Source organism: Engystomops pustulosus, chromosome 5 (assembly GCF_040894005.1).
Source record: "Engystomops pustulosus chromosome 5, aEngPut4.maternal, whole genome shotgun sequence".
NCBI lineage: Eukaryota > Metazoa > Chordata > Amphibia > Anura > Leptodactylidae > Engystomops > Engystomops pustulosus.
In genome coordinates this window covers 25,139,264-25,167,010 of record NC_092415.1, presented here as the reverse complement: position 1 = coordinate 25,167,010, position 27,747 = coordinate 25,139,264, and the positions used below count along the sequence as shown (strand labels likewise).

Below are 27,747 nucleotides of genomic sequence, written 5' to 3'. Positions count from 1 at the left end.
TATCATCTCCCCATAAAGTAAAGTGAACCTCTATAGAACCCGTACAAAAAGCTGTCATTCTGTTCTACTACATACGGAAGGGTAAAGATGAAAAGACCACATGTATGAGTAGGTCTCTTCAAGGGGTAAATCATCTTCTATTGTGTCATGGCTATGTGTGACGTCTAGGTACATTGTTGATGTCTGTGACCTCAGACTACCTCTGATTTTTGGACTGAGAGTATATCATGGAGGTGTAAAAAGCCATTTGGCATTGACCTGCATATAGGTCAGCTACATGGTCCCTCTGCAAATAGGTTGTGCAGACAAGTTGGCAACTTAGAGTTCACTTATTCCGCCAATGCAATTGAATTTTGACTTCATTTTTGAATTTTGACACCAAGAGTACACCAAGAGTCTTACATCATTCACTGACCGGATCTGAATGACTTACCTATAAAGGGTCAGCCAGGTCTTCACCAATAAGTAGGTTGCCCTGTGCAGAAATAACTTAATAAAGTTTGCCAAACCCTGAACCCTTCTCTTTTGTACCGATATAGTTGAAAAAATACTGATGTTGGAGAAAAAAAGTCTTGGTTGCTGTATTGGTTCCTCTACTTCATCCTCAGCCTGAGAACAGGGGAAACCTAACTACTCTTTTGCCACCTCATAGTTGCCCTTTCACTATGGGATTACAGAGGATAGCTAAGCCTCTCTGCTGATCTTATTTTAGGACTTCCATAATAATGAAAGTTGAGCGCTGTGCATGCTTGGCCTTTATTTTCTGAAGCATTATGGGAGTTGGAAGATCCTAGTTCTCAAGACAGATGAAGTTTCCAAAAGCAGGACCCAGATCTATCAGATATCTAAGGCATTTCGTAGATATCCAAGATGGGAATAACCTTTAACAAAAATTCTGTACTCAAAACAATTGGATAAATAGAGGACCTTCATCCTTCAGCCATGTGGTCTTAACGTTTTGGAGCAGATGTCAAAATGTTCATTTTAAGGATGTGAGAAAACAATGAACATTATTTGTATGATGTATGCCCACCGTACGGTAGTACTGAGGGCATACATCGGCGCAGGGGATGAGCGCTGCTCACCCCCGCCCATCTCCATAGGGATATACAGTGCATGCCGCCGTATTCCATAGAAAGATAGGACATGTCGTATCTTTCTACGGGCTACAGAGCGGTACAGTGCCGCACATACAGGGCCGTGAGCCCATAGAAGTGTATGGGGGACGTATATACGCCGTATATACGTCGGCCGTGTATAGGTCCCCCCATGCGTTCGTGTGAATGTAGCCTTAGAGTGAGTCTTTTTCAGGAAAGATGTGCTTGTCTATTGTAAGGCCATAAATATCGGAATTGTGGTGGGGTCCACAGCTGACCCCAGATATTTGGGTCTGTTGTCTAGCCTAACGAGGGGGGGGGGCAACATATGAAGTCATTTTTTATGCTGATGTTGTTTCCATTGTGCCCTGACGCTGCCTTCACCGAATTTATAATGAGGTAGCGTGAAATCTGACAGATCATAAATCTGACGGAAACCAATAGTCCTTTTCCCAACCCTCACCAGATCCACTTTTGTTTAAAATGGTGTGTGAGCAGTCTCATCTTCTTATCTAGAGAAGATGAGTGGTGTCTGTAATGCTTGTCTGTGAGGTAAAATGTCTGATGTTTACACTAACTTTCCTTGCACATAGTGTTAAGTTGAAACACTGTGTAATGGCCTAAAATGTTAGGCCCAAGCCCCGAGTGTGCAGGACTGAGAGATTCTGAGAACCACATGTCCCTATTATATCTGTCAGGTGTGGTGCAGGGTCATGGAGATATGAGGCGGCATCACAAACTATGTCAGCGTTTACTCACATTAACATCTAAACCTAAACTAATGATGTACTTGGGGATTGCAAGTTGTGTTTGGTCTCCATGACAGCAGCACCTTACCACTAAGATCGTCAGATGCTCTCAGTATTGCAGCCCAAGGCTTTGGGCCTACAACCTCTAATGATCATATCTGATTTCTAAATTTACCCAGATGATTTGGCTCCTCACATTGAGCCTTATTCAAGGGTTTTTTTTTTTATACATTTCTTTAGGTAGGTTTCTACAGTACATAAAGCTCATTCTTTATCATGCTATTTAGAATCTGAATGACGGGTGTAATTTTTATTGTTTTAATTTATAAAATACAAAACATCCTAAAAATTGTCTTCATTGTCCTTAGTGACCAATCACAGATCACCTTTCATTTTATAGTCTGCTGTTTAGCAATAAAAGCCCCGCTGTGATTAGTTGCTATAGGTAATAAAGGCAGATTTTTTCATATGGGGTTATATGAATCTATGGTTATGAAAATATATGCGTAGGAAAGCGCAACTCATAATGACACAGATTTATTAGCTGAAAATCTGTGCCAAATTTCACGGTGTGAACCAACCCTAACTGATCACTTTATAGGGTGAGTCGTCAGTGCCAGCACTCCCAGAAACGAGAAGGAAAATAACATACCTAATCCTCCAGCAAAGGATGTCTGGAACATGGCGGCCATCTTGAATCCCTCTATATCCCATACGATGTTTCTCCAATGGGAAGGGGGTCATGGCATATGAGAGAACACCAGAATTGTCCCAGGAATTGATTGTTGTAATCAGATCTGTAATATCTCTTGTGGTTCAAAAGTAATCACCACAGAAAATTTTCCACAGATTCTAATGCTCGTTCAGAACGATTGGATCAGCACCACGGACAACATGTCACATAGCTGTGCATCACAGTGAACGTTCCCAGTTATTTAACTTTTTTTGTTGATACATTTTAAAACCACAAGAGATATTACACATCTGCAGCAATCAATCCCCATTAGAAAAACTTACCCTTGATCCATTATGGCAACTTTTAAGATGGCGGCCACATCCCGCCATAGCCTATAAGATGGGTTCCCTCACTCATTACTTGCTGGAGTAGATATGTCATTTTCCTGTCATTCTGGAAAAGAGGGTGTCCTGGGACTTTGGACTCTGTAGATTGGGTTTACTTCATGTCCGATGTCATGATATCACAATCATACTGTATGTACAGTAAAATTCCATCAATCCAGCGTGTATCAAAATGGATAATATGAATGTTCTAGAATATTGAATGCTGGATTAAAGGAATTTTTATACAAATCGTTTTGGGTTTTTATAGGACCACAGTCATACCTTTATATTTTTGACATCACAGTACCTCAGGACTTTTCTATACTTCTTTATAACTGTGTCATCTGGAGTAGTTATTGATCGTCCTGCTTCTTCCGTGTTGAATTGCCTTCCTAATGATTTTCTCCTGTAGCTCGTGTCCTGCCAGTCTCTTTTCTATTGTCCTCTTTGTCTCTGTGTCCCTGTTCATTCTATGTCATCTGTCTGTGCTTTATCTGGACCTGTGCGAGGTGCTTTTCCTCGAGTGTATGTTGCTTTCTTCTCGGAGTCTCACACTCACTCCCATCTCCTTTGTCTCTGTCTGTCATTGCATCGTGTCGCCACAGAAGACTTGGACTCGCCACGAAGACGAAACTCAGGTCTGTGTCTCGAATCTTTGCTTCTTCTTTGTCTTGTCGCTGTCTCTTTGTCTGCTCTGTGCCTGTCTCTTTTCACCGTACAGAAGATGGCCCTTTCATGTTTTCTATTTTTGTCCGATTTTGACGACTAGAATGATTCTAGAATGAACAAAATAGAAATGGAAGGATCATAACCATTATATATTCACTAATGGGTCTAGTCCTGTAAAACTTCAGACGTCAAGATGACGAGGGCAGGTTTTATCATTCCGAGGGAGATCACTATGGTTTTCTTCCCCAATTAGAAATGGATAAAAACCGAGAAAAAATATCAATATCCAGGTGTCAACACCCCACCATAGAGTGCCAATTACGTGGCCTTACTTTTCAACTTTCAGAAAACTTAGCATAAATCAGTAGTACAAGAGACAACAAGGAACCTAGTAACATATCTTATCAGAGGTAAGTGTTTTTTTCACTTTTTGTCCACTGTCATCCTCCCTCTTACCTTCCTAAACGGCTTTGCACTCTGAAATCTTTGCTGAATTTCATCTTGCTAGGAAGACAGACAGACGCTCACTGAGTATATCACGGAGTATATGGAGAGAGGAGGTGGAGCAGTGAGTCACAGCAGCTAGCTCTAGCATTCTCTTTTATAATTTATGCAACTTTTTGCTTGAAGGGAACCGGTCAAAAGAAACTGACCTAATAAATCACTAGCAGTATGTTGTGAAACAGCTTAACACCTTCCATATCATGTTTACTTCATGACCCAGTGAGGTGGCGTCATCTGAAAAATCAACTTCAAGCTTAGATGTAAGTTGGATGTACAAAGTCACCGAAGCTGCGAGTTAAGACATTAAAGGAAACCTACCACTGCTCGCATGATAAAATCATGCGAGCAGACCACCTGGCAGGCTATTTAATACTGATGCCGGCACATACTTTAGTTAGGCACGGCGATCGTTAGTTTAGATAAAAAAATGTTTTGCTTGCATATGAAAATATTCCTCCGGTGCTACCCCTACGTCATCTTCGGAAGGGAGATGCCTTCCGATCTTTAATTATTCACGCCTCCTTCATTGTAGCCGTTTCCTTCGGGTGCCGAGAGCCGTGACGTCACCAAGCTCTCGGCACCTATCGCTGTCCGGCTGTGTGAGAGTTAGTATCTGCACATGCGCGATAGGTGCCGAGAGCTTGGTGACGTCACGGCTCTCGGCACCCGAAGGAAACGGCTACAATGAAGGAGGCGTGAATAATTAAAGATCGGAAGGCATCTCCCTTCCGAAGATGACGTAGGGGTAGCACCGGAGGAATATTTTCATATGTGAGTAAAACATTTTTTTATCTAAACTAACGATCGCCGTGCCGAACTAAAATATGTGCCGGCATCAGTATTAAATAGCCTACCAGGTGGTCTGCTCGCATGATTTTATCATGCGAGCAGTGGTAGGTTTCCTTTAAGTCAAACTCTCCCTGGTTCTTACTTACCCTTGATCCATTATGGCAACTTTCAAGATGCCACATTCTGGACATAGCCTAAAAGATGGGTCCCCTCACATTACTTGCTGGAGTAGATCATTTTCCTCTGGAAAAGCGGGTGTCCTGGGACTTTGGACCCTGTAGATTAGGTGGATTTCAGAACGCCCCCTCTGCTGTGATCGACATCATACCCCAATCCATAGATTTCTGGTTACTTATGTCCCAGAACATAGGACTGTCACTCACAGTTAAGACGAACATACTCCGGCAGGGAGAGCTTGACTCCAGTGCTGAGCTTTACTCCCCCATGACTTTATACAGTCAATTTACATTAGCTGTATGACAATATAAAGGTAGTGATTTATTAGGTCATTTTCTGCTGAACGGTTCCCTGTAAATATTACCTTACCTTTTGCAGAACTTTGCAGAAATCAGGATACACAAGGGGTAACACTGATCCTAGTCTCTGTGGGACTTGTAAGCCTCATAATTTAGTAGCATTTTTGTCGGCAGTCGTTGTCTGCTAACCTGCAGTGCACTATGGGTGACATATTTTCTCTTGCTCCTTCCTCCTCCATTTAACTACTAAGAAATCTGAAACCTTACTGAGCTTCTGCAACATGTTAGCAAGAGAGAATTCAACTAAATTCCAGGGTGCGAAGCCGATAAAGAGGGAGAATGATAAGAGCCAATGTAAGTGGAGAAGGGAGCACTTTTATCTCATAATATTTGTTACAAAGATTTTTTGTGTTTGCTTTATGCAAACTTTGCTGAAAACTAATTGACCATTTAAACTATTGTATATCATAGTATTATATTGAAGACGCTGGTGGAATCCCGTCCAGCCACCAGTTTATCTCTTCAAGGGAATCTGTCGGGCACATTAAGAACAGTATACCACCAGCTTGACTATTTACAGCTCTGTTTTAGGGTCACAGTCTGGTTTAGGGTCACATTCTTATTGAGCTCTGCCTGTTGCGGATCGGAGAGAAAACTGAGTAGAAAATTGACATGGGTCTAGCAAGAGCCTCCAGGACATGGTGCCCCGGGTGTAGCCCAGGGCCGTACACATCACTTTCCTGTATCCGGAATATTCTAGTGACGCGACATATGCTGTGCTCCACCATACCAGATGCATTGCACTTGTGCCTGTTGCTCATGTGGACCCATCTCACCCTATCCGCATCAACTTTCCATTTGGTTTTCTAGGTGACTGAGCAAAAGCCATAGAGAAGCTGATGATGTTTGGGACCCTAAATTCATGTTGCCAGCTTAGTGGTCCCACACAGCAAGACAGCTGACTTTTTAAAATCTACCATCAAAATCAAGCATTATAAACTAGATCCACTTACTCATAGATCCAGGCGCCGTGACTGTGCTAATCTTCTTATATTTGTTATATATTTGTTATCCAGAAGATTGTATTCAAATTATACTATTGAGTCTGAAGTGACCTGAGGGATGTTACCATAGCCCCTCGGTACTGTAGCTTCACAGGCTGTTACACAAACTCTCCCTCCACCATCTCCTTCCCCGTGCCTGCTGTAATATCTCACAGTGGTAGGAGGGGAGTGCTCATGCACAGTGTAACAGCATGTGAAGCTACAGCACATAGGGGCATTTGTAACGCCACCCAGCGCCCTTTTGGCTAATTATCATGATTTTAAACGTTGATTTTAGAAGGAAGGAGGCCATGGATAACAAATATAAGAAATTACCATAGTCAAGGTGCCTGGATCTATGTGTAAGTGTCTTTGGCTTATCATGGATGGATTTTGATGGTAGTTTGTTCTTTAACTCATATTGAAAATATTGCTTTTATTTCAGCAAAGTATCAAAATTTAATTAAATATGCCAAATGTTTACTATCAGGACATACATGCAGGTATAAAGTCCCTATTCACAGATTTTACTCCTGTTTGTTGCTACTGCCGTTTGCTGTATATCAATCATACTAGTATACTTATACTGCTTTATGACCATTGTATAGCACTGCCATAGTGATAATATTTACAAATGTGTACGTGTTTTTTGCCTTTGCAGACAGTGTTAGTTATTGCCCCTGTAGAGATGTGTAACCATACCTTTGTGTGTGTTGTAAGTAGCAGCAGTACTGTGCAAAATACGTTCCAGGATTGCAGCTTACCGTCTTCACTGCTCTACCCCTTTCTGTGGTTGATTGATAGGGAGATTTGGTGGTTGGAGGGAATCTTCTGGGCATTGTCTAGAATCTAGAATGTAGAGGCAGTGGAGTAACTTGAATAGGAAAATGCAGGTAATCATGTGACTGCCTCGGCCAATCAGTGGCCTTGCAATCCCAGAGTGGTCACTGTTTGGATGCGGCAGTCACATGACCTCCAACACTTTCAGCGGATCTGGGGTCACTTTTGGGAACAGAGAGGCAGAGCAGGGTAAGTACATTTTGTTTTATTTTATGTTCCCATTATTCTTCACCTTAATGGTTGTTCAAGCTATTTGGGATTTCTCTGATCCCACTATAGCTGTTATTAATGATAATACCAAAAATCTCATCATTCAGCTGCTACGTTATACTAGAATTTTACCGGAGGATATATGAGAGGGCGTAACTGGTCCACCACACATACAGTGCACATCCATTACACATACAAGTTCACATTTATCAAAACAGTGTACAGTGCAGAAGGCGCCAAATTCAGGATTTCTTCATGAATCTGGAGCCCCCTGCACAGCTCCGACAGAGGGCACCAACTTTTTTTGGTGCGATTTTAACATAGAGCGTGCAACACAATTCTGTCGGACACTGGATGATAAATGTGGAGCACGGTCCGTCTAAGCACCGGAGCGCCCCCTTCAGTGCAGAATTTTGTGTTGAGTTGGATATAGCACAAATGTGTCGCAGAAACTTTATAAATACATATAAGCAGTTCGCACTAAAAAAGAACGTGCATAGTCAGACAAAAAACTGGCACAGGGGCTTTAATAAATGTGGGCCATACGGTGCACATCCAGTATATATACCGATAGCGTCTCAGCACGGTGCAGCCTCTTGAGATGACTGGGAGATGGCAGTGACAGAGTGAAGCTGACATGATGCTATTTCCAGTCTGGACTTTGATAAATGACTTTCATACAGTGACAGATAATTGTAGAGTTTACAGCAGATTTCTTATATTTTTATACATTAGGAAGAACATGTGCCAAGAAGATCTACCTTGACTGTTTCATCCACTACTGTTGGGTTAAATGACAAGTTGTCACATTGTAACACGTTACCTTAAAGTAAATTCATGATCTCAATAGAATAGGGGAATAGATAGATAGGAGATAGCTAGAATATAGATACAATATAGATAGATAGGAGATAGCTAGAATATAGATACAATATAGATAGATAGGAGATAGATACAATATAGATAGATAGGAGATAGCTAGAATATAGATAGATAGGAGATAGCTAGAATATAGATAGATAGGAGATAGCTAGAATATAGATACAATATAGATAGATAGGAGATAGCTAGAATATAGATAGATAGGAGATAGCTAGAATATAGATAGATAGGAGATAGCTAGAATATAGATATAATATAGATAGATAGGAGATAGCTAGAATATAGATAGATAGGAGATAGATAGGAGATAGATACAATATAGATAGATAGGAGATAGCTAGAATATAGATACAATATAGATAGATAGGAGATAGCTAGAATATAGATACAATATAGATAGATAGGAGATAGATACAATATAGATAGATAGGAGATAGCTAGAATATAGATAGATAGGAGATAGCTAGAATATAGATACAATATAGATAGATAGGAGATAGATAGGAGATAGATACAATATAGATAGATAGGAGATAGCTAGAATATAGATACAATATAGATAGATAGGAGATAGATAGAATATAGATACAATAGTGGTATAGATAGGAAATGGATAGCAGATAGATAGATATTGCAAACCCTGTCCACCACTGAATCTATAAGGAGACTTTAGCCTCCTTGATAGAAAAACAATGGCGCAAAACGTGCAATTGCTGGCTGTGCACTGGGAATTGCGACTAAATCAAGTGATAAAATCTCCATGTTGTAGTTAGATAAAAAGGAGAAGTAGATGGCTAGATATTAGAGAGTTTCTAGATAGATAGATATTACAGATGGATAGATAGATATTACAGATGGATAGAGATTAGAGATGAGCAGTATACTCGTCCGAGTATACTGCTCAGTCGAGTATTAGCATACTCGGACCGGCTCGTTACTCGGACGAGTATTTCCCCTGCTCACGATCGAGCATTAAATTAAGTGAAGAACAGTGTTTTTATTGTTTATTGTTTTGCTTGTAAGAACACATTGAAATAACACTATTCTTCACATTGCAGGTGTGCGTGCGTGTCTTCCGATAGGTTCGGAGATACGCGCGCACATCTGCAAAGTGAAGAATAGAATTAAAACATTAAAAACAGTGAACACAGGAGCATTTCAGTGCAGAACACATTGAAAGAACACTATTCTTCACATTCCAGATGTTCCGAACATCTCCTAACTTAGCGGGAGACACGTGCGAACACCTGGAAGGTGAAGAATAGTGTTATTTCAATGTGTTCTAACAAGCAAAACATCAGGAAACATCTGGAATATTTAATTAAGCACTGTTCTTTAGCAAAAAAATGCTCGGGTCTCCCATTGACTTCAATGGGGCTCGTTATTCGATACGAGCACTCGAGCATCGGGAAAAGTTCGTCTCGAATAACGAGCACCCGAGCATTTTAGTGTTCGCTCATCTCTAATAGAGATGGATAGATACTACATATTCATAGATGGATAGATATTACAGATAGAAGAAAAAATAAGCAGCTTTCCAAATCGCAATAACTTCAAAAGAAAAAAAGGGTTTTATTCGAAACGCTACGTTTTGTCTAATGGGCTTCTTTTAAGCAGCTTGAAAAGCTTTGGATATTTTAAAGGGACCCTGGTTGCCCCGGTCTTGGATTGGAGTGTACTTTCCCCTATTGGGGTTTGTACCAGTCCTTCTTGGACCTTTCATAGATATGATATAGATACTGTAGGTCGGTAAATAGAGAGATAGATATTAGCGGATGCCAAGTCTGCCCCTGAACATGTAGAGCGTCTCTTTGGATGAAAGGTGTTTGTATATTATACCATAATAGAAAAGGTCCGGCCAAGTGTGCTCCTAGTCTGATATTTGTACCATTCCTAATTTATCCATCTCCCATCCCCTCTATTGTGCTGGTTACATGTGGAGTTTACTTTTCTTCATTTTCGTTTTTGCTCCATTGTTTCCATTTCACGTTTTCCATTACATTTATCATTTTTATTTCTAGACGGCAGGACGGCAGAACAAGAGAATGGGGATCCAGGTACGGGGCTAATAGCAGGTTGTGTGACTGGACACATCGGGGGTTTTGTTTTATCGTGTTGTGTTATTTTTTCATGTTCATTTCCATTTTTTTGTTCAGAATTTATGCACAGATCGTAGAATACATCTTTACAATGCTACAGATATTTCTGCATTTTACTATGTATGACAGCCAGTTTTTCTCCCAAATCCTCACCATTGAAAGTCATGAGGGGATTGTGTGGGTTATCATACAGATGTCTTTACTACCTTGCATTAGGTTTACAAAGTGAATAAAATCTACCTCCCATTCATGTCAATAGAGTAGATGCAGCAAAAAATATTAAGCGTAAGGGTGAAAACCTTAGGCTCTCCAGCTGCTGCTGAAACTTTTTTTTTTTTTTCAAAAAAACTCTTTGAAAATGATGCAAATGAGCCTTAGGGGCTCTGAGCTCCATAGGTGTTAATTTAGCCTGGAGCCTTCAGGCTCATTTGCATTATTTTCAGAGATTTTTTTTTTATAGAAACAAGTTTGTAAGGAGCTTAAAAAAGAATGGTTCCTACAAGAGGGGGTAGACACCAGTATGTTAGTGTGCCTGGTTTACAGTCCTTCATCCTGGTAGTAAATGTCCTGTCACTAGTTTTACCAAACTACCAGCTTCTCAGGAGGTTATGAAATGGCCTTTCTAGAGTGCCAACTTTAATGTCACATCTCACTTATTTACCTATAAAAACATAATTTTATGCAAATTAGCAGACTTTTTGGTTATCAGTCATGCTCAGAAGCTGGAGGAGAGCATCACTTCAGATGCCCCTATCTTCTGTTGTATAGGACCTACATACTTGATTTTTGTGTCATATTAAAGATAATTATCTCTTCTTTCAAACAGCACAAATCTTTGATTTACAGAACCAGAGATACAGACCAATAAAAACATATCTGTGAATGTGAGAAGAAAATAAAAATCCAATTTCTGCTACTTCTTGAAGGGAACCTGTCATCAGAAATTGACCTTATAAACTATTATCAGTATGTTGCCTAACAGTTGAACAGCTTGATGAAGTGTTTTTCATGGCCCAGGTTAGTGGCGTAATCCAGAAAATCAACTTTTAAGTAAGATGTAAGTTGGCTGTATAAAGTCAGGGAGGTGGAGATTCTAACACCAAAGTCCAGCTCTCCCTGCCTCTGAACACTTCCTATTATGTGACTGACATCAGAAGATGTGGTCAATGATGTCCCTGGATGCAGAACTATCAATTACAGTGAATAGGGTATTCTGAGACAAAGAAAACTCTACTTCAGTGTTAAACTCTACCGCCTCCTTGACTTTAGTTTTAAACCCTCCACCTCCTTGACTTCACTGAGCCAATTCACATCTTACTTCAAAGTAGATTTTCTGTATGATGCAACCACATTGGATCATGAAAGAAACATGCTGTAGAAGCTGCTCAGCTGCTTGTCAACATACTGGAAGTGGTTTATTAGGCCAATTTCTGATGACAGGTTCCCTTTAACCGCCATTATCTCTGGCTCTGTAGATCACAGAACCACAATTCAGATGCAATCTGAATGATGACCTTCCTATGTTTAATATGACACCAGCGTATTATCTAGGTCCAGCAGAACCAAATATTCGGGTAGAATCTGATGAGACCCTTTCCCTTCCGTCTCTCTGTGTGACCAATGTCAGGCAAAATATGACTCTTCTCTGCTAATTTGCTATTTTGAAGGCGTTTTTTATAATCGGTAAATGGGAGAGATTTCACATAAAGGATGGAATTCTAGAAAGGACATTTCACACCCTACCCGAGTAGTTGGATTGGGTTAGATGACACCCAGCCACCCCGTATTGGGAGACAGTTCTTATTAGAAGCATATTAGCAGTTCACCACACAGCAGACTCCTCTCTGCTATATCTATCCGTAGTCAAGCAGGGGAGCACAGGTAGTAGTCACATTCAGGCCCTGGCGTCTATGGGGGTCCAAAGGCTTCTATACCATAATATGAGGCAGTAGGATTATGTATGGCACACAGCAGGTACAAAACCACAGTATATTTCTATGTATTGATCCTTTTTGTACTGTTCGCTCTGAGATCCCAGAAGAGCGCAGCTCACGGTGACAAGTCTAAGATTAATATTCTCAGATGATAGAGCTAAATGATGAATGTACCCTTTAGGTAGCCGTAGGGGACTACAGGCCATATTTCTGAGCACCATTGCATATTAATAGGACAGTTCTGTTCCGTGGTTGACAAGATGTATCATTTCCATATCGTTATATTCTGCGGCTCTTAGTGAAAGAATTACATTTTGGCAGCAGAGCGTGTAACTAGCCTCTGATCCTCCATAATATCTAGTTATACTGGAAAGTTTTGGATTAAGGTATTTTCGAGATTTAAGATTCCTTGGAAGTGTAAGATGCTGTGGTCCAGCATAGCCCAGTGGGTACAGCTTAGTGGGACTTAACATGACTGTCCATTCAGGCCCCTAAAAAGTCATATTTAAGTCCATATCTAAAGTGGATGGTTGTTTATGTTTGGCCTTCTAGTTCCATATCACCATTAGGGCTCTGATCTGTGACAATAGTTGAGCTACCGTGTCAACAGGGAGCAATTTTGGAAGTCTGAGACACGCCCCTTGATTCTGTTCTTGCCCCTCCCCTGCAGTTGTAACTCAACTCATTGGCTGTTGGTTTTAAACATATGTCCATTATAGGCTCAACTGGATCTTAGCACATGAAGAGACGAGCAAATTTCTTAAAAAATTGATTTTAACGATTCAAAAAAATCTGGTCCAAATTGAATCGGTTTGAAGCGGGAGGTCGAGAAGCTGTGACCGACTTCCTGGAACACTTTTAGGCATGGTCTGAAGCTTTGCCCCGGTCACAGCAGAATTTCTTAGAAGATCAGGAGTCTCTCAAAACATAGCCCCCCTCCTTGAGCCTTTACTTGGGCTTGGGGAGCACCCAAGAGCTACAGTTTGCAGGGAGCGTCTACCAGGTGGTTCCTTCCTGTAAGGCCCCTTTCACCTCGACATATCCTTTTTTCAGTCATGTATTTCAGTGCAGTATTTGGCCGTATATAGACAACGTTTTTTAAAACGATTCATCTTGCTCAACGCCAAAATCCTTTGATACTACATGTATATATGGCAGCTTACAGTGCACAACCATATGCAACAAATATTTTAAACATTCCTCCATAGGCTTCTATGTGGGAATGTACGGTATGGCAAAACCGGAGAAAATAGGACATATAGGCTCTTTTTATGTATGGTGGGCAATATGGCCATTTAAATGGATGACCGTATTGCCCATTGTAGTGAATGCGGTTTATACTACCCGTATGAAACAGTATATTACATGTAGCACTGTTTTAATACGTTCACGTGAAAGGGGCCTAAGTCTGGAGAGATGGATGACCAGGTCCCTCCAGTCCAAATCTGAGTTCCATGGTGGCCGGGCCGGCCTTGGTAGAAATATGTTTGTGACTCGGAAAAACCACCAGGCCAAAGATCTCCAGGAGATCGGTCATGGCTTCCACAACCTCCTGGTCTCAGAACCTCAGTACCACAAGCCGCCAGAATCTTCTGTCTCCACACAATAACATTTTTTTAAAAAATGGAGGGGATTTATTATATATTGGCAAATGTTGCACATGCGTATGATGTGAATCCCACCGCCTAGCTACTGCCGGATCTAACGGGAAGGTCCAGCCTCCTGATGAATTCGCTGGGGGTTGTGCTGCTGGGCATTTCTGGCCTGGTATAAAAGTGCACTATAGTCCGTGCCATCAGTCACAACCCACTTCACAACCCTCCATGCAAAGTGGGGAATGGGGGTGGTGTAAGGGTGGAAATTCTTGGCTGTATGCCCTAAAACTGTCTCACAATCTCTGATAAATCATTCCCAATGGTATCTATCAATATCAGGACTATTCATAGATGTTATTTCTCTGATCTGGCTGGCAGGGGGATGCTACAACACTGACTTTCATTGCAAAGTATCATGTCTCTGTATTTTGTGGTCTCCATTGCTTTTATGACAAGGCATTTTGCTCATTGCAAAGTTTCTGGTGTTTATCGGCTTCAAACCACATTCAACATGCAACAACCACAGTGCATTGAATGGGGTCATATTCTGCATCACCAGGGGAGAGCATTTATCATCTATCCCGCGGGTCCTGCATGGCTGGTCAGAGCTTATGTGCTAGATTTTAGTCCTCGCTTTGTGCTTTCAGATACAACATAAAGTCTCTGCATTTATTATGTCCAATGGAAACATTTAAAGGGACACTAAGCTAATCCATTGGATAAGTCATTGTACAAGACCTGGAGGGAGGAGCAGGACTCATTATCATTGTATTCCTACAACCTGGAGTCCTGCTCCTCCCTTCCGGCCCTGCACAAGGTACAAATCAATGAGCTTTGACTTGAGTGTTCCTTTAAAGGTGTTTTACACATGCTGTCTGGTGTCTGGCACTGCAACTTGGCCCTATGAAAATAAATGGAAATGAGCTGCAATACCACTTTCAACCTCTGATGAGATGTGGCCCTGTTATGGAAGAAAGCAGCCATGTTTATCTATTTAAAGGGGACCTTCAGTATCGATAACTTATTCTCGGGATAGGTCACTAATATCACATAAGTGATTTATCACCCATCACTTGCACCATTGTGCTGCAATACTTTCCAACAGGCACTGCTCTAGTGGCCATGAATGGTACTGCATTTGTGTTACATTTACTTGAATCTGAAAAATTTGCTGTACCATTCATGGCCACTACACACTGACGGAGCTGTGCCGGTCCCAGAGCACAGATCAGATGAATGATGGGAAAATTTATGACTTATCCTAAGATTAGAAACCCCTAATTATTAAAATGTATCCCATATTCCCTAATGGTAAGTGTTTATTATATTGTCGAGTCTGGTAGTTAGTTGTTGATAGGGACTATATTAGTCTGCACTTTGAAGTAATGGCTTCACTCTGATTTTTACAGGTTCCATGGATGTAGAAGAGAGAAATCGACAGATGAAAATGAAGATGAATAAGTACAAGCAGGTGGCGGGGTCAGACTCCAGGCTAGAGAAAGATTATCATTCCAAGGTGAGGAGAGGCCTGTCTGCTCGTACCCATAACTCTGCACATCAGTGGTCTACACCCACGTCAGGATTGTGGACTAGGCCTCATTGGTTACAATTCTGCGTTAGAGCTTATTAGTCACGGCTCAAGATGTTAAAAGGTCAGATGTTTTTGATTTTTAGGTTTTTCTGTTTGGTCTGGATCGCCTAGCGCCATTAATATTCAGCAAAGCATCTCAATAATTTTCCTGAAAGCCTTTCTTGTTCCACGATAGGGGAAGATCTTCTCATCACTAGTGGTCCAGCAGAGAACTTCATCTTCCCTAATGGTTCAAAGCTGTAACTCTGATGTACTGTAGGCTCCATGGGGGAACCTCCTTCTACCTTTTGAGCACCCTTTCTCTCTGCTGGTTCCCTGTGGGGAACCTCCTTATCCATTCTGGTCCCCTGGGAACATCTGCTCCTTCTCGAAGTCCCTTTTTGGAAACTTTTTTCTCCTCTGCCAACTTCACCATGTAGGCACCCTGTTTGAAATGTTCTCCTTCCTGAGGGTCTCTCTGAAGGGCTATTCTCTTTCCTTTGCATAAATTTAGGCCTACTGACCTAGGTCACTACTGACAATAGATGATGTCACAGCTTATCTCCTCCTCCTCCCTGTACAATGACCTCTATATAGATAACACTGACCCATCATTACATCACTACTGACAATAGATGATGTCACAGCTTATCTCCTCCTCCTCCTCCCTGTACAATGACCTCTATATAGATAACACTGACCCATCATTACATCACTACTGACAATAGATGATGTCACAGCTTATCTCCTCCCCCTCCCTGTACATGGACCTCTATATAGATAACACTGACCCATCATTACATCATTACTGACAATAGATGATGTCACAGCTTATCTCCTCCCCCTCCCTGTACAATGTCCTCTATATAGATAACACTGACCCATCATTACATCACTAATGACAATAGATGATGTCACAGCTTATCTCCTCCCTCTCCCTGTACAATGACCTCTATATAGATAACACTGACCCATCATTACATCACTACTGACAATAGATGATGTCACAGCTTATCTCCTCCTCCTCTCTGTACAATGACCTCTATATAGATAACACTGACCCATCATTACATCACTACTGACAGTAGATGATGTCACAGCTTATCTCCTCCCTCTCCCTGTACAATGACCTCTATATAGATAACACTGACCCATCATTACATCACTACTGACAATAGATGATGTCACAGCTTATCTCCTCCTCCTCTCTGTACAATGACCTCTATATAGATAACACTGACCCATCATTACATCACTACTGACAATAGATGATGTCACAGCTTATCTCCTCCCCCTCCCTGTACAATGACCTCTATATAGATAACACTGACCCATCATTACATCACTACTGACAACAGATGATGTCACAGCTTATCTCCTCCTCCTCTCTGTACAATGACCTCTATATAGATAACACTGACCCATCATTACATCACTACTGACAATAGATGATGTCACAGCTTATCTCCTCCCCCTCCCTGTACAATGTCCTCTATATAGATAACACTGACCGATCATTACATCACTACTGACAATAGATGATGTCACAGCTTATCTCCTCCCCCTCCCTGTACATGGACCTCTATATAGATAACACTGACCCATCATTACATCACTACTGACCATAGATGATGTCACAGCTTATCTCCTCCTCCTCCCTGTACAATGACCTCTATATAGATAACACTGACCCATCATTACATCACTACTGACAATAGATGATGTCACAGCTTATCTCCTCCCCCTCCCTGTACAATGTCCTCTATATAGATAACATTGACCCATCATTACATCACTACTGACAGTAGATGATGTCACAGCTTATCTCCTCCCCCTCCCTGTACAATGACCTCTATATAGATAACACTGACCCATCATTACATCACTACTGACAATAGATGATGTCACAGCTTATCCCCACCCCCTCCCTGTACAATGACCTCTATATAGATAACACTGACCCATCATTACATCACTACTGACAATAGATGATGTCACAGCTTATCTCCTCCCCCTCCCTGTACAATGACCTCTATATACATAATACTGACCCATCCTTACATCACTAATGACAATAGATGATGTCACAGCTTATCTCCTCCCCCTTCCTGCACATGGACCTCTATATAGATAACACTGACCCATCATTACATCACTACTGACCATAGATGATGTCACAGCTTATCTTCTCCTCCTCCCTGTACAATGACCTCTATATAGATAACACTGACCCATCATTACATAACTACTGACAATAGATAATGTCACAGCTTATCTCCTCCTCCCTGTACTATGACCTCTATATAGATAACACTGACCCATCATTACATCACTACTGACAATAGATGATGTCATAGCTTATCTCCTCCTCCTCCCTGTACAATGTCCTCTATATAGATAACACTGACCCATCATTACATCACTACTGACAATAGATGATGTCACAGCTTATCTCCTCCCCCTCCCAGTACAATGACCTCTATATAGATAACACTGACCCATCATTACATCACTACTGACAATAGATGATGTCACAGCTTATCTCCTCCCTCTCCCTGTACAATGTCCTCTATATAGATAGCACTGACCCATCATTACATCACTACTGACAATAGATTATGTCACAGCTTATCTTCTCCTCCTCCCTGTACAATGACCTCTATATAGATAACACTGACCCATCATTACATCACTACTGACAATAGATGATGTCACAGCTTATCTTCTCCCCCTCCCTGTACAATGACCTCTATATAGATAACACTGTCCCATCATTACATCACTACTGATAATAGATGATGTCACAGCTTATCTCCTCATCATATCTGCATAGAAAACTCTTTATAGACAGATGATTGAATTTCTGAAATGCTTACTTTTATCTAGATAATTTATGTCTGTTTTCCTCTTGTTAATAAGTCATATCTGTATGGAGTGTGGCACATAATGCAGTCTCTTCCCCGGCTGGATGAATACCGCTGGATGCCAGCTGTATGTCTGTAGCATGAATATATCAGAAATCTTCAGCCTTAATTGGAGATTATCATTCAGATCAGGTTCACCTCATGTCACCTCTGTGTCCTGTCTCAGAACAACATTGCTATTACTGGATTCTATCACAAATTATAGAAAGTTCTTGGCAGTCTATTTCTATTTTTGACTATATTGATGCCAATGGGAACCTTCAGCAAGTGATGGGCGATGGGGCCTGTCTTACAGGCTATGTCCAGCACATGGCCGCCATATTGGATGACTACTTTTCCATATGGAAAGGTGTATGAAATCTAAATCAGAAATCGATTGTCACAATCAGATTTGCAGTATTTCTTGTGGTCCAAAAGTTACTAAAACCTAAAGCGGCAAAAACAACTATGTAACAAATGTGACTTGCTGAACACAGAGCTGATGCTGGTGCCAGATCCAATCATTTGGAACTTGCATGAGAATCTCTGTGCTGATAACTTGTAATCCACAAGAAATATTACAGAGCTGATTGTGGCAATCAATTTCTCAGACAATTCTGGTCTTCTTTGATATGTTACATGGCCACCTGCCCATTGGAAAAACTTGCCCGCAACCCAATATTGCGAATTGCAAGATGGCGACCATGTTAGGGGCATAGCCGAAAATATAATCCCCCTCACCCATTACTTGTTGGGGGATTCAGATTTGTCATATTCCTTTTAGTTTCTGAAATAAAAGACTGTCCCTGGACTTTTGACTTACTCTGTATATTGTTAATAATAACCACTAAAAACATATTAGGCCTCATTCCCACGACATTGAAAAATCTCCAGCATGTACAATGGCAGCACAATGGATGAGAATCCCTTTACTTTTATAAATTACCGTATATACTCGAGTATAAGCCGACCCGAGTATAAGCCGAGACCCCTAATTTTACCACCAAAAACTGGGAAAACCTATTGACTCGAGTATAAGCCGAGGGTGGGAATTGCATTGGTCACAGACCCCCCCCAGTATATAGCCAGTAAGCCCCCTGTAGTATACAGCCTGCCCAGCTTGCCCCCTGTAGTATACAGCCAGCCCAGCCTGCCCCCAGTAGTATACAGCCAGCCCAGCCTGCCCCCAGTAGTATACAGCCAGCCCAGCCTGCCCCCAGTAGTATACAGCCTGCCCCCAGTAGTATACAGCCTGCCCAGCATTAAAAAAATAACTTAAATTAAAAAAAATAAAAACTTATATACTCACCCTCCGGTGGCCCCGATGTGCAGCGCTGCTCCCCCGATGTCCACGCGGCTCGTCTTCTTGCTTCCGCGCCGTCTTCTTTCTTCTGCTGGGCGCCGCCATCACTCTCCCCTGGCCGTCAGGCGCATAGTATGACACGCCGCTGCTGACGTCTTACTGGGCGCCGCCCGGGGGAAAAACATGTCAGCGCCCAGCAGAAGAAAGAAGACGGGCGGAAGCCTGAAGACAAGCGGCGCGGACATCGGGGGAGCAGCGCTGCACATCGGGGCCACCGGAGGGTGAGTATAGAAGTTTATTATTTTTTAAGTATTTTTTACTCTGCATTGACTCATGTATAAGCCGAGGGGACGTTTTTCAGCACATTTTTTGTGGTGAAAAACTCGGCTTATACACGAGTATATACGGTATGTAAATTCAGAAACTCCAATAGATCCCATTTAGGCAAGTGTGTTCAGGGGCTAAGCTGTAACAGATTTGCCTTTGATGAAATAATTGCCTTTAATGGGATTGTAAATGCAGCAGCATACAGAATACATAAAGACCAACAAGAGTGATTTAGTGAGATGTATTAAAATGTTCCTGTCCATTTACTTAGCAATTACTAGACGACACACTAATAGGTACATGTTGTTCCCATCTCTTAAATGTATAATTTCCTAGTTCTTAATTCATGTACCTTTCGTTCAAGGTGCTTTAATCAGCCTTAAAGAAGACCTGTTACCCCTCACACTAGTAACACCTGCTAATAAGGGGTTGAAAGTCCTCCTCATATCACCTAAAATCATCTGACATCAAGGCATTGTACCGCAAATACATAATGGGTCAACTTCTGAATAGAAGAGTCATGTTTCTCCAGGTTGCCAGTGAACCACACTTCCCTCTTTTGATTTGAACACAGTGGGGCACATTTACTTACCCGGTCCAGTCGCGATCCAGCGGCGGGTTCTCCGGCGCTGATTCGGGTCTGCCGGGATTCACTAAGGTCCGTGCGCCGATATTCACCAGGTGTCGCTGCTGCGCCGAGGTCCGCTGGAGTTCACCTGCTTTTTTCCGGTGTATGTGAGTGCTTGATCTTGCGACACAAATGGCTTTTTAAATTCTGCGGTTTTTCCGAATCCTTCGGGTTGTCCGGTGGCCACGCCCCCCGATTTCTGTCGCGCGAAAGTCGGCGCGATTGCGCCAAAAATCAATCGCGTGCGCCACAATCCAGTGAAATACAGCGCAAATCGGAAATATTCGGGAAAAACCCGACGGATTCGCGGCTGCGGACCCTTAGTAAATGTGCCCCAGTGTTGTCAATCTCGGCCTGAGCTTGCAGGAAGTCCTCTCCCTGTCCCTTTCCTGTCCTTACCAGAATACTGTCCCTCTCATAGCATGGTGAATTTAGCAGTGAGCACTGTGTGGTGAAATTGCAGATCTTGTCAGCATTTAACACACCCTATGATAGTCGCGGCCAAGTGGTAATGGGTGGGGCCACACACCGGTTTTCGGAGATAACATACAATGAATCCCCAAAAATTGATCAGCGGAACAGCAACAATCTCATAAACATTTCAAGTCGCATATTTATGTTTGTATCTATTAATATTCTATTATAATAATAATTTAATAATCCAATCAGAGGAGTTATACTTACCCGGATCAATGATCGGTATGAATGCTAAGTGATGTGTATTCTATGTGTTCCAGTATCGGTCAGGCCGGGATCCACAGCGAGGGTCGGACAATGTTTCCAACAAGTCGTCTGATAGTGACGTGAGTGACGTGTCCGCTGTGTCCAGGACTAGCAGTGCCTCCCGGTTTAGCAGTACCAGCTACATGTCTGTGCAGTCGGAGCGGCCGAGAGGGAACAGCAAAATAAGGTGAGCGGGGTCATAAATGACTCTATACATAAGCCAAGGAATACATGTCATGTATGTATCCATCCTAGATCATTGCTTTCACATCATTGTTGGTCACAGGTCTTTGATTTGAGGCTGTCCAGTTGTTGCAAAACCCCAACGCATTACACCTCGCTGGCAGGGGCATAACTTGAGGGGGTGCAGAGGTTGCGATTGCACCTGGGCCCAAGAGGTTTAGGGGGCCCTTATGATGTTACTTTCCCATATGAGAAGACTATTGGTATAAACCGTACATTATAGTCGGGGCCCTGGCACAGAGTCGCTGATGATGGGAGTTGTAGTTTTGCAACAGGTGGAGAACCACAAGATAGAGACCAATGGTTTAAGGACATTTTATATCAAGATCACCTACCAAGGTCTCTTCTACACCAAAATAGGGTTGTTTAATAGGGACTCCTATGGTATATCCACAATGCAGAATTCAAGGCAGATTCTAAATCCACTTACCGGGCATGAACAATATTTTGAGTATAACATGTGCAGCAGTGGCGTAACTAGGAGAGGCAGGGCCCCATAGCAAACTTTTGAATGGGGCCGCTACTTACCCCTAAAAAATATACATACAGTATATACACACATACATACAATACCACATACACTCATGCATCATATACACAGACATAGAGCTTATACACATCACATATACACACATACAGCATATTCGCATCCAATAACCCAGATGCCAGGGCCCCCAAGACGCTGTGGGCCCCATAGCAGCTGCTATGGCTGCTATCCCTGTAGTTACGCCCCTGATGTGCAGGGAGTTTTTTTACTCCCAAATCTATGATTAAGAATTCCGCTTGTGGAAAAAGTTACCAGTAATTTCCTAGTGCAATAGAAAGAAGATTTTAGAAATAAATACAAAATCTGCCACGTGACCTTATAGATGCCCCATCCTTTTCCTAATTTTTGCCACAAATAAAAGTGCAAGTGTAACACCCAAAAAAAAAAAAAAAAATATATATATATATACATCAAATTAAAGCAAAAACCCGCATCTGCAAAAACAATAATCATTGTCTAGTCATTAAGGCTTTTTCAGGCCTAGACATTAGGGGGATAGAACAAGGACAATGTACAGTAGTTTTATTGGCGGCAGAGATTAGATTTTGAGGAGAATGCATTTTCTTCCCCAATTTATTTATTATATTTTTCGGTTTCATTCTATTTATTATTTAGCATGTCTTCCCATAGGGCTCTGTTCACACCTATGTTATGATTGTTCCATCAATTATTCCAGGATTTTAATGGAAATAATAGCTTTATAGGAACTGTTCTTCCATGACACACTGATGGAAACCTAGTAGAACCCATCACAACTTAGTGTTGTTCTTCAGGACCATGCAAAATGGATCTTGCAACCTGCATCATGACCCGAGTGTGAACAGAGCCTTCTGCATGACTCGCATGTTTCTTATTTGAGTCTAACCTTCATCTTTTCTTTTCCACTTGCATGCCTCTTCTCTGTCCAATTGGTCATTAGAAGATTGAGAGAAATGGGGGAAAGATGTGATAGGAGAGAGGGAGGGAAGGGAGGGGAAAACCACGAGGACCTGGGCTTTCCTGAGGAGGAAGAGGAGGAAATCAGGGAGGAAGAAGATAGTGAGAAAGTAGCAGAGGAAGGTCAGAGGGCCAATAAGAGCTCCACAAAGAGAGGAAGTAAGGGCTCCATAGAGGAAGAGATCCTGCATGCCGAGAAAGATGAAGAAACACAGGAACCCGAAGAAAATCACACAGAGGCAATGCCCAGGAGGTTGTCAGAAAATGACATCAGGTAACATGTCCATCCTCTTAAACTTATCCTCCTAGGTACTTTATACACTTCCTACCTTTCCCATAGTCATTGATATTTCAATTAAAAAATAAAATAAAATTTTTGCTATATACTGTATGTACCATGAGTTCAACTCTCCTTCTCCATACTGTCATGTGTCTGGTTGCAAGACAACTGGCTGCAGTAGGAGCCCTCTTCTCATGTGTGTGTTTATAAAACAACTGGCTGCAGCAGGACCCAACGCCTCTGCCCTGTGTCTGGTTATAAAGCAACTGGCTACAGCAGGACCCAACCCCTCAGCCCAGTGTCTGGTTATAGAGCAACTGGCTACAGCAGGACCCAACCCCTCTGCCTGTGTCTGGTTATAAAGCAACTGGCTACAGCAGAACCCAACCCCTCTGCCCTGTGTCTGGTCATAAAACAACTGGCTACAGCAGGACCCAACCCCTCAGCCCACTGTCTGGTTATAAAACAACTGGCTACAGCAGGACCCAAACCCTCAGCCCTGTGTCTGGTTATAGAGCAGCTGGCTACAGCAGGGCCCAACCCCTCTGCCCTGTGTCTGGTTATAACGCAACTGGCAACAGCAGGGCCCAACCCCTTAGCCCACTGTCTGGTTATAGAGCAACTGGCTACAGCAGAACCCAACCCCTCTGCCTGTGTCTGGTTATAGAGCAACTGGCTACAGCAGGGCCCAACCCCTCAGCCCACTGTCTGGTTATAAAGCAACTGGCTACAGCAGAACCCAACCCCTCTGCCTGTGTCTGGTTATAGAGCAACTGGCTACAGCAGAACCCAACTCCTCTGCCTGTGTCTGGTTATAGAGCAACTGGCTACAGCAGAACCCAACCCCTCTGCCTGTGTCTGGTTATAGAGCAACTGGCTACAGCAGAACCCAACCCCTCTGCCCTGTGTCTGGTCATAAAACAACTGGCTACAGCAGAACCCAACCCCTCTGCCCTGTGTCTGGTCATAAAACAACTGGCTACAGCAGAACCCAACCCCTCTGCCCTGTGTCTGGTCATAAAACAACTGGCTACAGCAGGACCCATCCCCTCTGCCTTGTGTCTGGTTATAACGCAACTGGCAACAGCAGGACCCAACCCCTCTGCCCTGTGTCTGGTTATAAAACAACTGGCTACAGCAGGACCCAACCCCTCTACCCTGTGTCTGGTTATAAAGCAACTGGCAACAGCAGGACCCAACCCCTCTGCCCTGTGTCTGGTTATAAAACAACTGGCTACAGCAGGACCCAACCCCTCTACCCTGTGTCTGGTTATAAAGCAACTGGCTACAGCAGGACCCAACCCCTCTGCCCTGTGTCTGGTTATAAAGCAACTGGCTACAGCAGGGCCCAACCCCTGTGCCCTATGTCTGGTTATAAAGCAACTGGCTACAGCAGAACCCAACCCCTCAGACCTGTGTCTGGTAGAAAACAACTGGCTACAGCAGGAGCCTCCCCCTCTGTCCCATGTCTGGTAGAAAACAACTGGCTAGAGCAGGAGCCTCCCCCTTTGGTGATGTGTCTGTTATAAGACAACTGACCACAGCAGGAGCCTCCTCCACTCTCCTGTGTCTGGTATAAAACAACTGGCTATAGCAGAACCCAACCCCTCTGCCCTGTGTCTGGTTATAAAACAACTGGCTACAGCAGGACCCAACCCCTCTACCCTGTGTCTGGTTATAAAGCAACTGGCTACAGCAGGACCCAACCCCTCTGCCCTGTGTCTTGTTATAAAGCAACTGGCTACAGCAGGGCCCAACCCCTGTGCCCTATGTCTGGTTATAAAGCAACTGGCTACAGCAGAACCCAACCCCTCAGACCTGTGTCTGGTAGAAAACAACTGGCTACAGCAGGAGCCTCCCCCTCTGTCCCATGTCTGGTAGAAAACAACTGGCTAGAGCAGGAGCCTCCCCCTTTGGTGATGTGTCTGTTATAAGACAACTGACCACAGCAGGAGCCTCCTCCACTCTCCTGTGTCTGGTATAAAACAACTGGCTATAGCAGAACCCAACCCCTCTGCCCTGTGTCTGGTAGAAAACAACTGGCTAAAGCAGGAGTTTCCTCCTCTGGAGCCTTCTCCTGGCTGTTATAAACATCTGGCTACAGCAGGGGCCTCCCCCCTCTGTCCTGTCTGTTCCTAAAGATGGTTAAGGCACACCTATTCACTCAGCCCTGCCTCTTTTTTGAGTATGAAGGTCTTTTGTTTTCACCTTTTGGAGCTTCACCATCATGTTACATAAAAGGTTACATAAATAGCCAAGTATTTGCAAAAATAGAATCATCTACTCAGTCTTTACCCTTTTTCTCAACATTACTAGCGTATTTAAGATAATTTATAGAAACGCTTACTAAAGTCATATACCACCAGGATGAAGGATTGTAAACCAAGCACACTGACATATGTGTGTGCCCCCTCTGGCAGAATCTGCTTGTCTTTAAGTTTCTTATTTCCTGGTTTTTACAAAAAAAGGATTTTAAAGTTATGCAAATAGCCTGAGGGCCTCTGGGCTCCATAGGTTTTAATGGAGCCTGGAACAACTCAGGCTCATTTGAATATTTTTTAAAACCTTTCATTCTTAAAACAAAGGCATAAGAGGCTTATAGAAAAGCGGATCCCTCTAAAGGGAACCTGTCATAAGAAATTGACCTAATAAACCACTACCAGTATGTTGTCTAGAAGCTTTACACCTTTCACATCATGTATTTTTCATGGCTCAGCATGGTTCCATCATCCCAAAAAATCTACTTTGCAGTGAAATGTAAATTGGTTGCATAGAGTCAAGGAGGCGGAGAGTTTATCACTGGACTAAATATCCCCTTCCACTGAACACCTTCTTCCCAGTGATTGGCATATTGCACCAGACTTCAGGAGATCTGGCTAGTGATGTCTCTGGATGCCGGACCATCAATTACAAAAAGGAAGAGAGAGCTTGACTTCAGGGGTCAAGTCTCCACCTCCATGACTTAATACAACCAATTTACATCTCACTTCAAAGTTAATGTTGCTGCAACACTCAACCATGAAAGAAACATGATCGGGAAGGTGTTTAGCTGCTTGACAACATACTGGTAGTGGTTTAGTAGGTCAATTTCTTCTGACAGGTTCCCTTTAAAGGAAATCTACCATCAGAATCCATCATGATAAACCAAGGACACTTCCTCATAGACCCAGGCACCATGACTATTGTAATCGTCTTATATTTGTTATCTATGGCCTCCTTTCTTCTAAAATCAACTTTTAAAATAATGCTAATGAGTCTAAAGGGCTCCTGGGGGAGTTACCAGTGATTTACAGGCTATTACACTGTGCATGAGCACTTCCCCCTCCCTCTGTGTGCAGAAACTTCTCCTGTCGCAGTAAGGTTACATCAGGCTCTTTGCACACTCGCAACAGCTTGTGAATCTGCACCATGAAAGGGCTTTGATAATAACCCCCAGAGCCCTTGTGGCTCATTAGCAGAATTTTAAAAGTTGATTTTAGAGGAAAATATAAATATATTTAGAGATTACCACAGCCACGGTGCCTGGACCTATGAGTAAGTGTCCATGGTTTATCATGATGGATTCTGATAGTAGATTTCTTTTATTAATGTATATGACTTAGAAAAATACTGAACCATTCATTATACTGTCATGAAGTAGCTTTCCACTGAGTGAGGGGAGGTCCCCTGCCAAATACTGACCCACTTTGTTAGGGAGACAGAAGAAGTACGTTAGGCGCCCTCGTTTTACAATGTATGTAAAGACCCAGCCTCCATCTGTCCTACTTTTATCTCCGGTAGATAAATACAGGGAGCTGGTGGCCATCCAGCAGACAGATGCGCTGTTGGTACCTAATCATCCAGGTACATTTTGTCTCCAGCATTCACAAATATTCTAATTAGATCTAAAGACATTATGTAAATCACCAGATTGGAATTGCCACCCACTTGTTCTGAGGAGCATCAATGACCTGATATAACTTAATGTACTGGGATAGTTATTGAGGTGTGGAGAGAAGTTTATGTAACGTTTAGACTGGAGACTCCCCTAAGTTGCAGGTGGTAATGATACTAAGTCAGCACGTCTACACTGTTCAGGACCAGAGGCTAAGGAACCTGTTTTGGTTGGGTCAGGAACCTGTTGCCTACTAAGAAACTTGTCTTCCTGGTCATGTTGAGTTAATTTCTCAAGATGGTCCCTATTCTAAGTCCCTTCTTAGTCCATGGTTTACTCCGTAGGCCCCATTGTATCAGTAGCGTCCACAGAATCCAAGTTTAAAGAACTTCCACAGTGCTGGACTGGTCAACCAGAGGGGGTCAATCTTTTTACACAAGAATGGCTACCCATAACTGTCTATT

General features: G+C 42.5%; 1 protein-coding gene across 49 annotated transcripts in view; it reads left to right on the top strand.

Annotated features, from left to right (window-relative positions):
* Window positions 1–27,747, top strand: part of RIMS2 (regulating synaptic membrane exocytosis 2) — a 443,591-nt gene that overhangs the window by 356,765 nt on the left and 59,079 nt on the right. For 33 of the 49 annotated variants that reach the window (XM_072151364.1, XM_072151362.1, XM_072151350.1 and 30 more), the window contains 5 exons: window positions 3,514–3,546; window positions 10,343–10,378; window positions 15,359–15,465; window positions 21,418–21,590; window positions 23,113–23,403. In XM_072151364.1, coding sequence (XP_072007465.1) covers window positions 3,514–3,546; window positions 10,343–10,378; window positions 15,359–15,465; window positions 21,418–21,590; window positions 23,113–23,403 — 640 coding nt within the window. The remainder of the gene's footprint in view (window positions 1–3,513; window positions 3,547–10,342; window positions 10,379–15,358; window positions 15,466–21,417; window positions 21,591–23,112; window positions 23,404–27,747) is intronic. The other 16 variants (XM_072151368.1, XM_072151374.1, XM_072151359.1 and 13 more) reach the window with 8 other exon arrangements.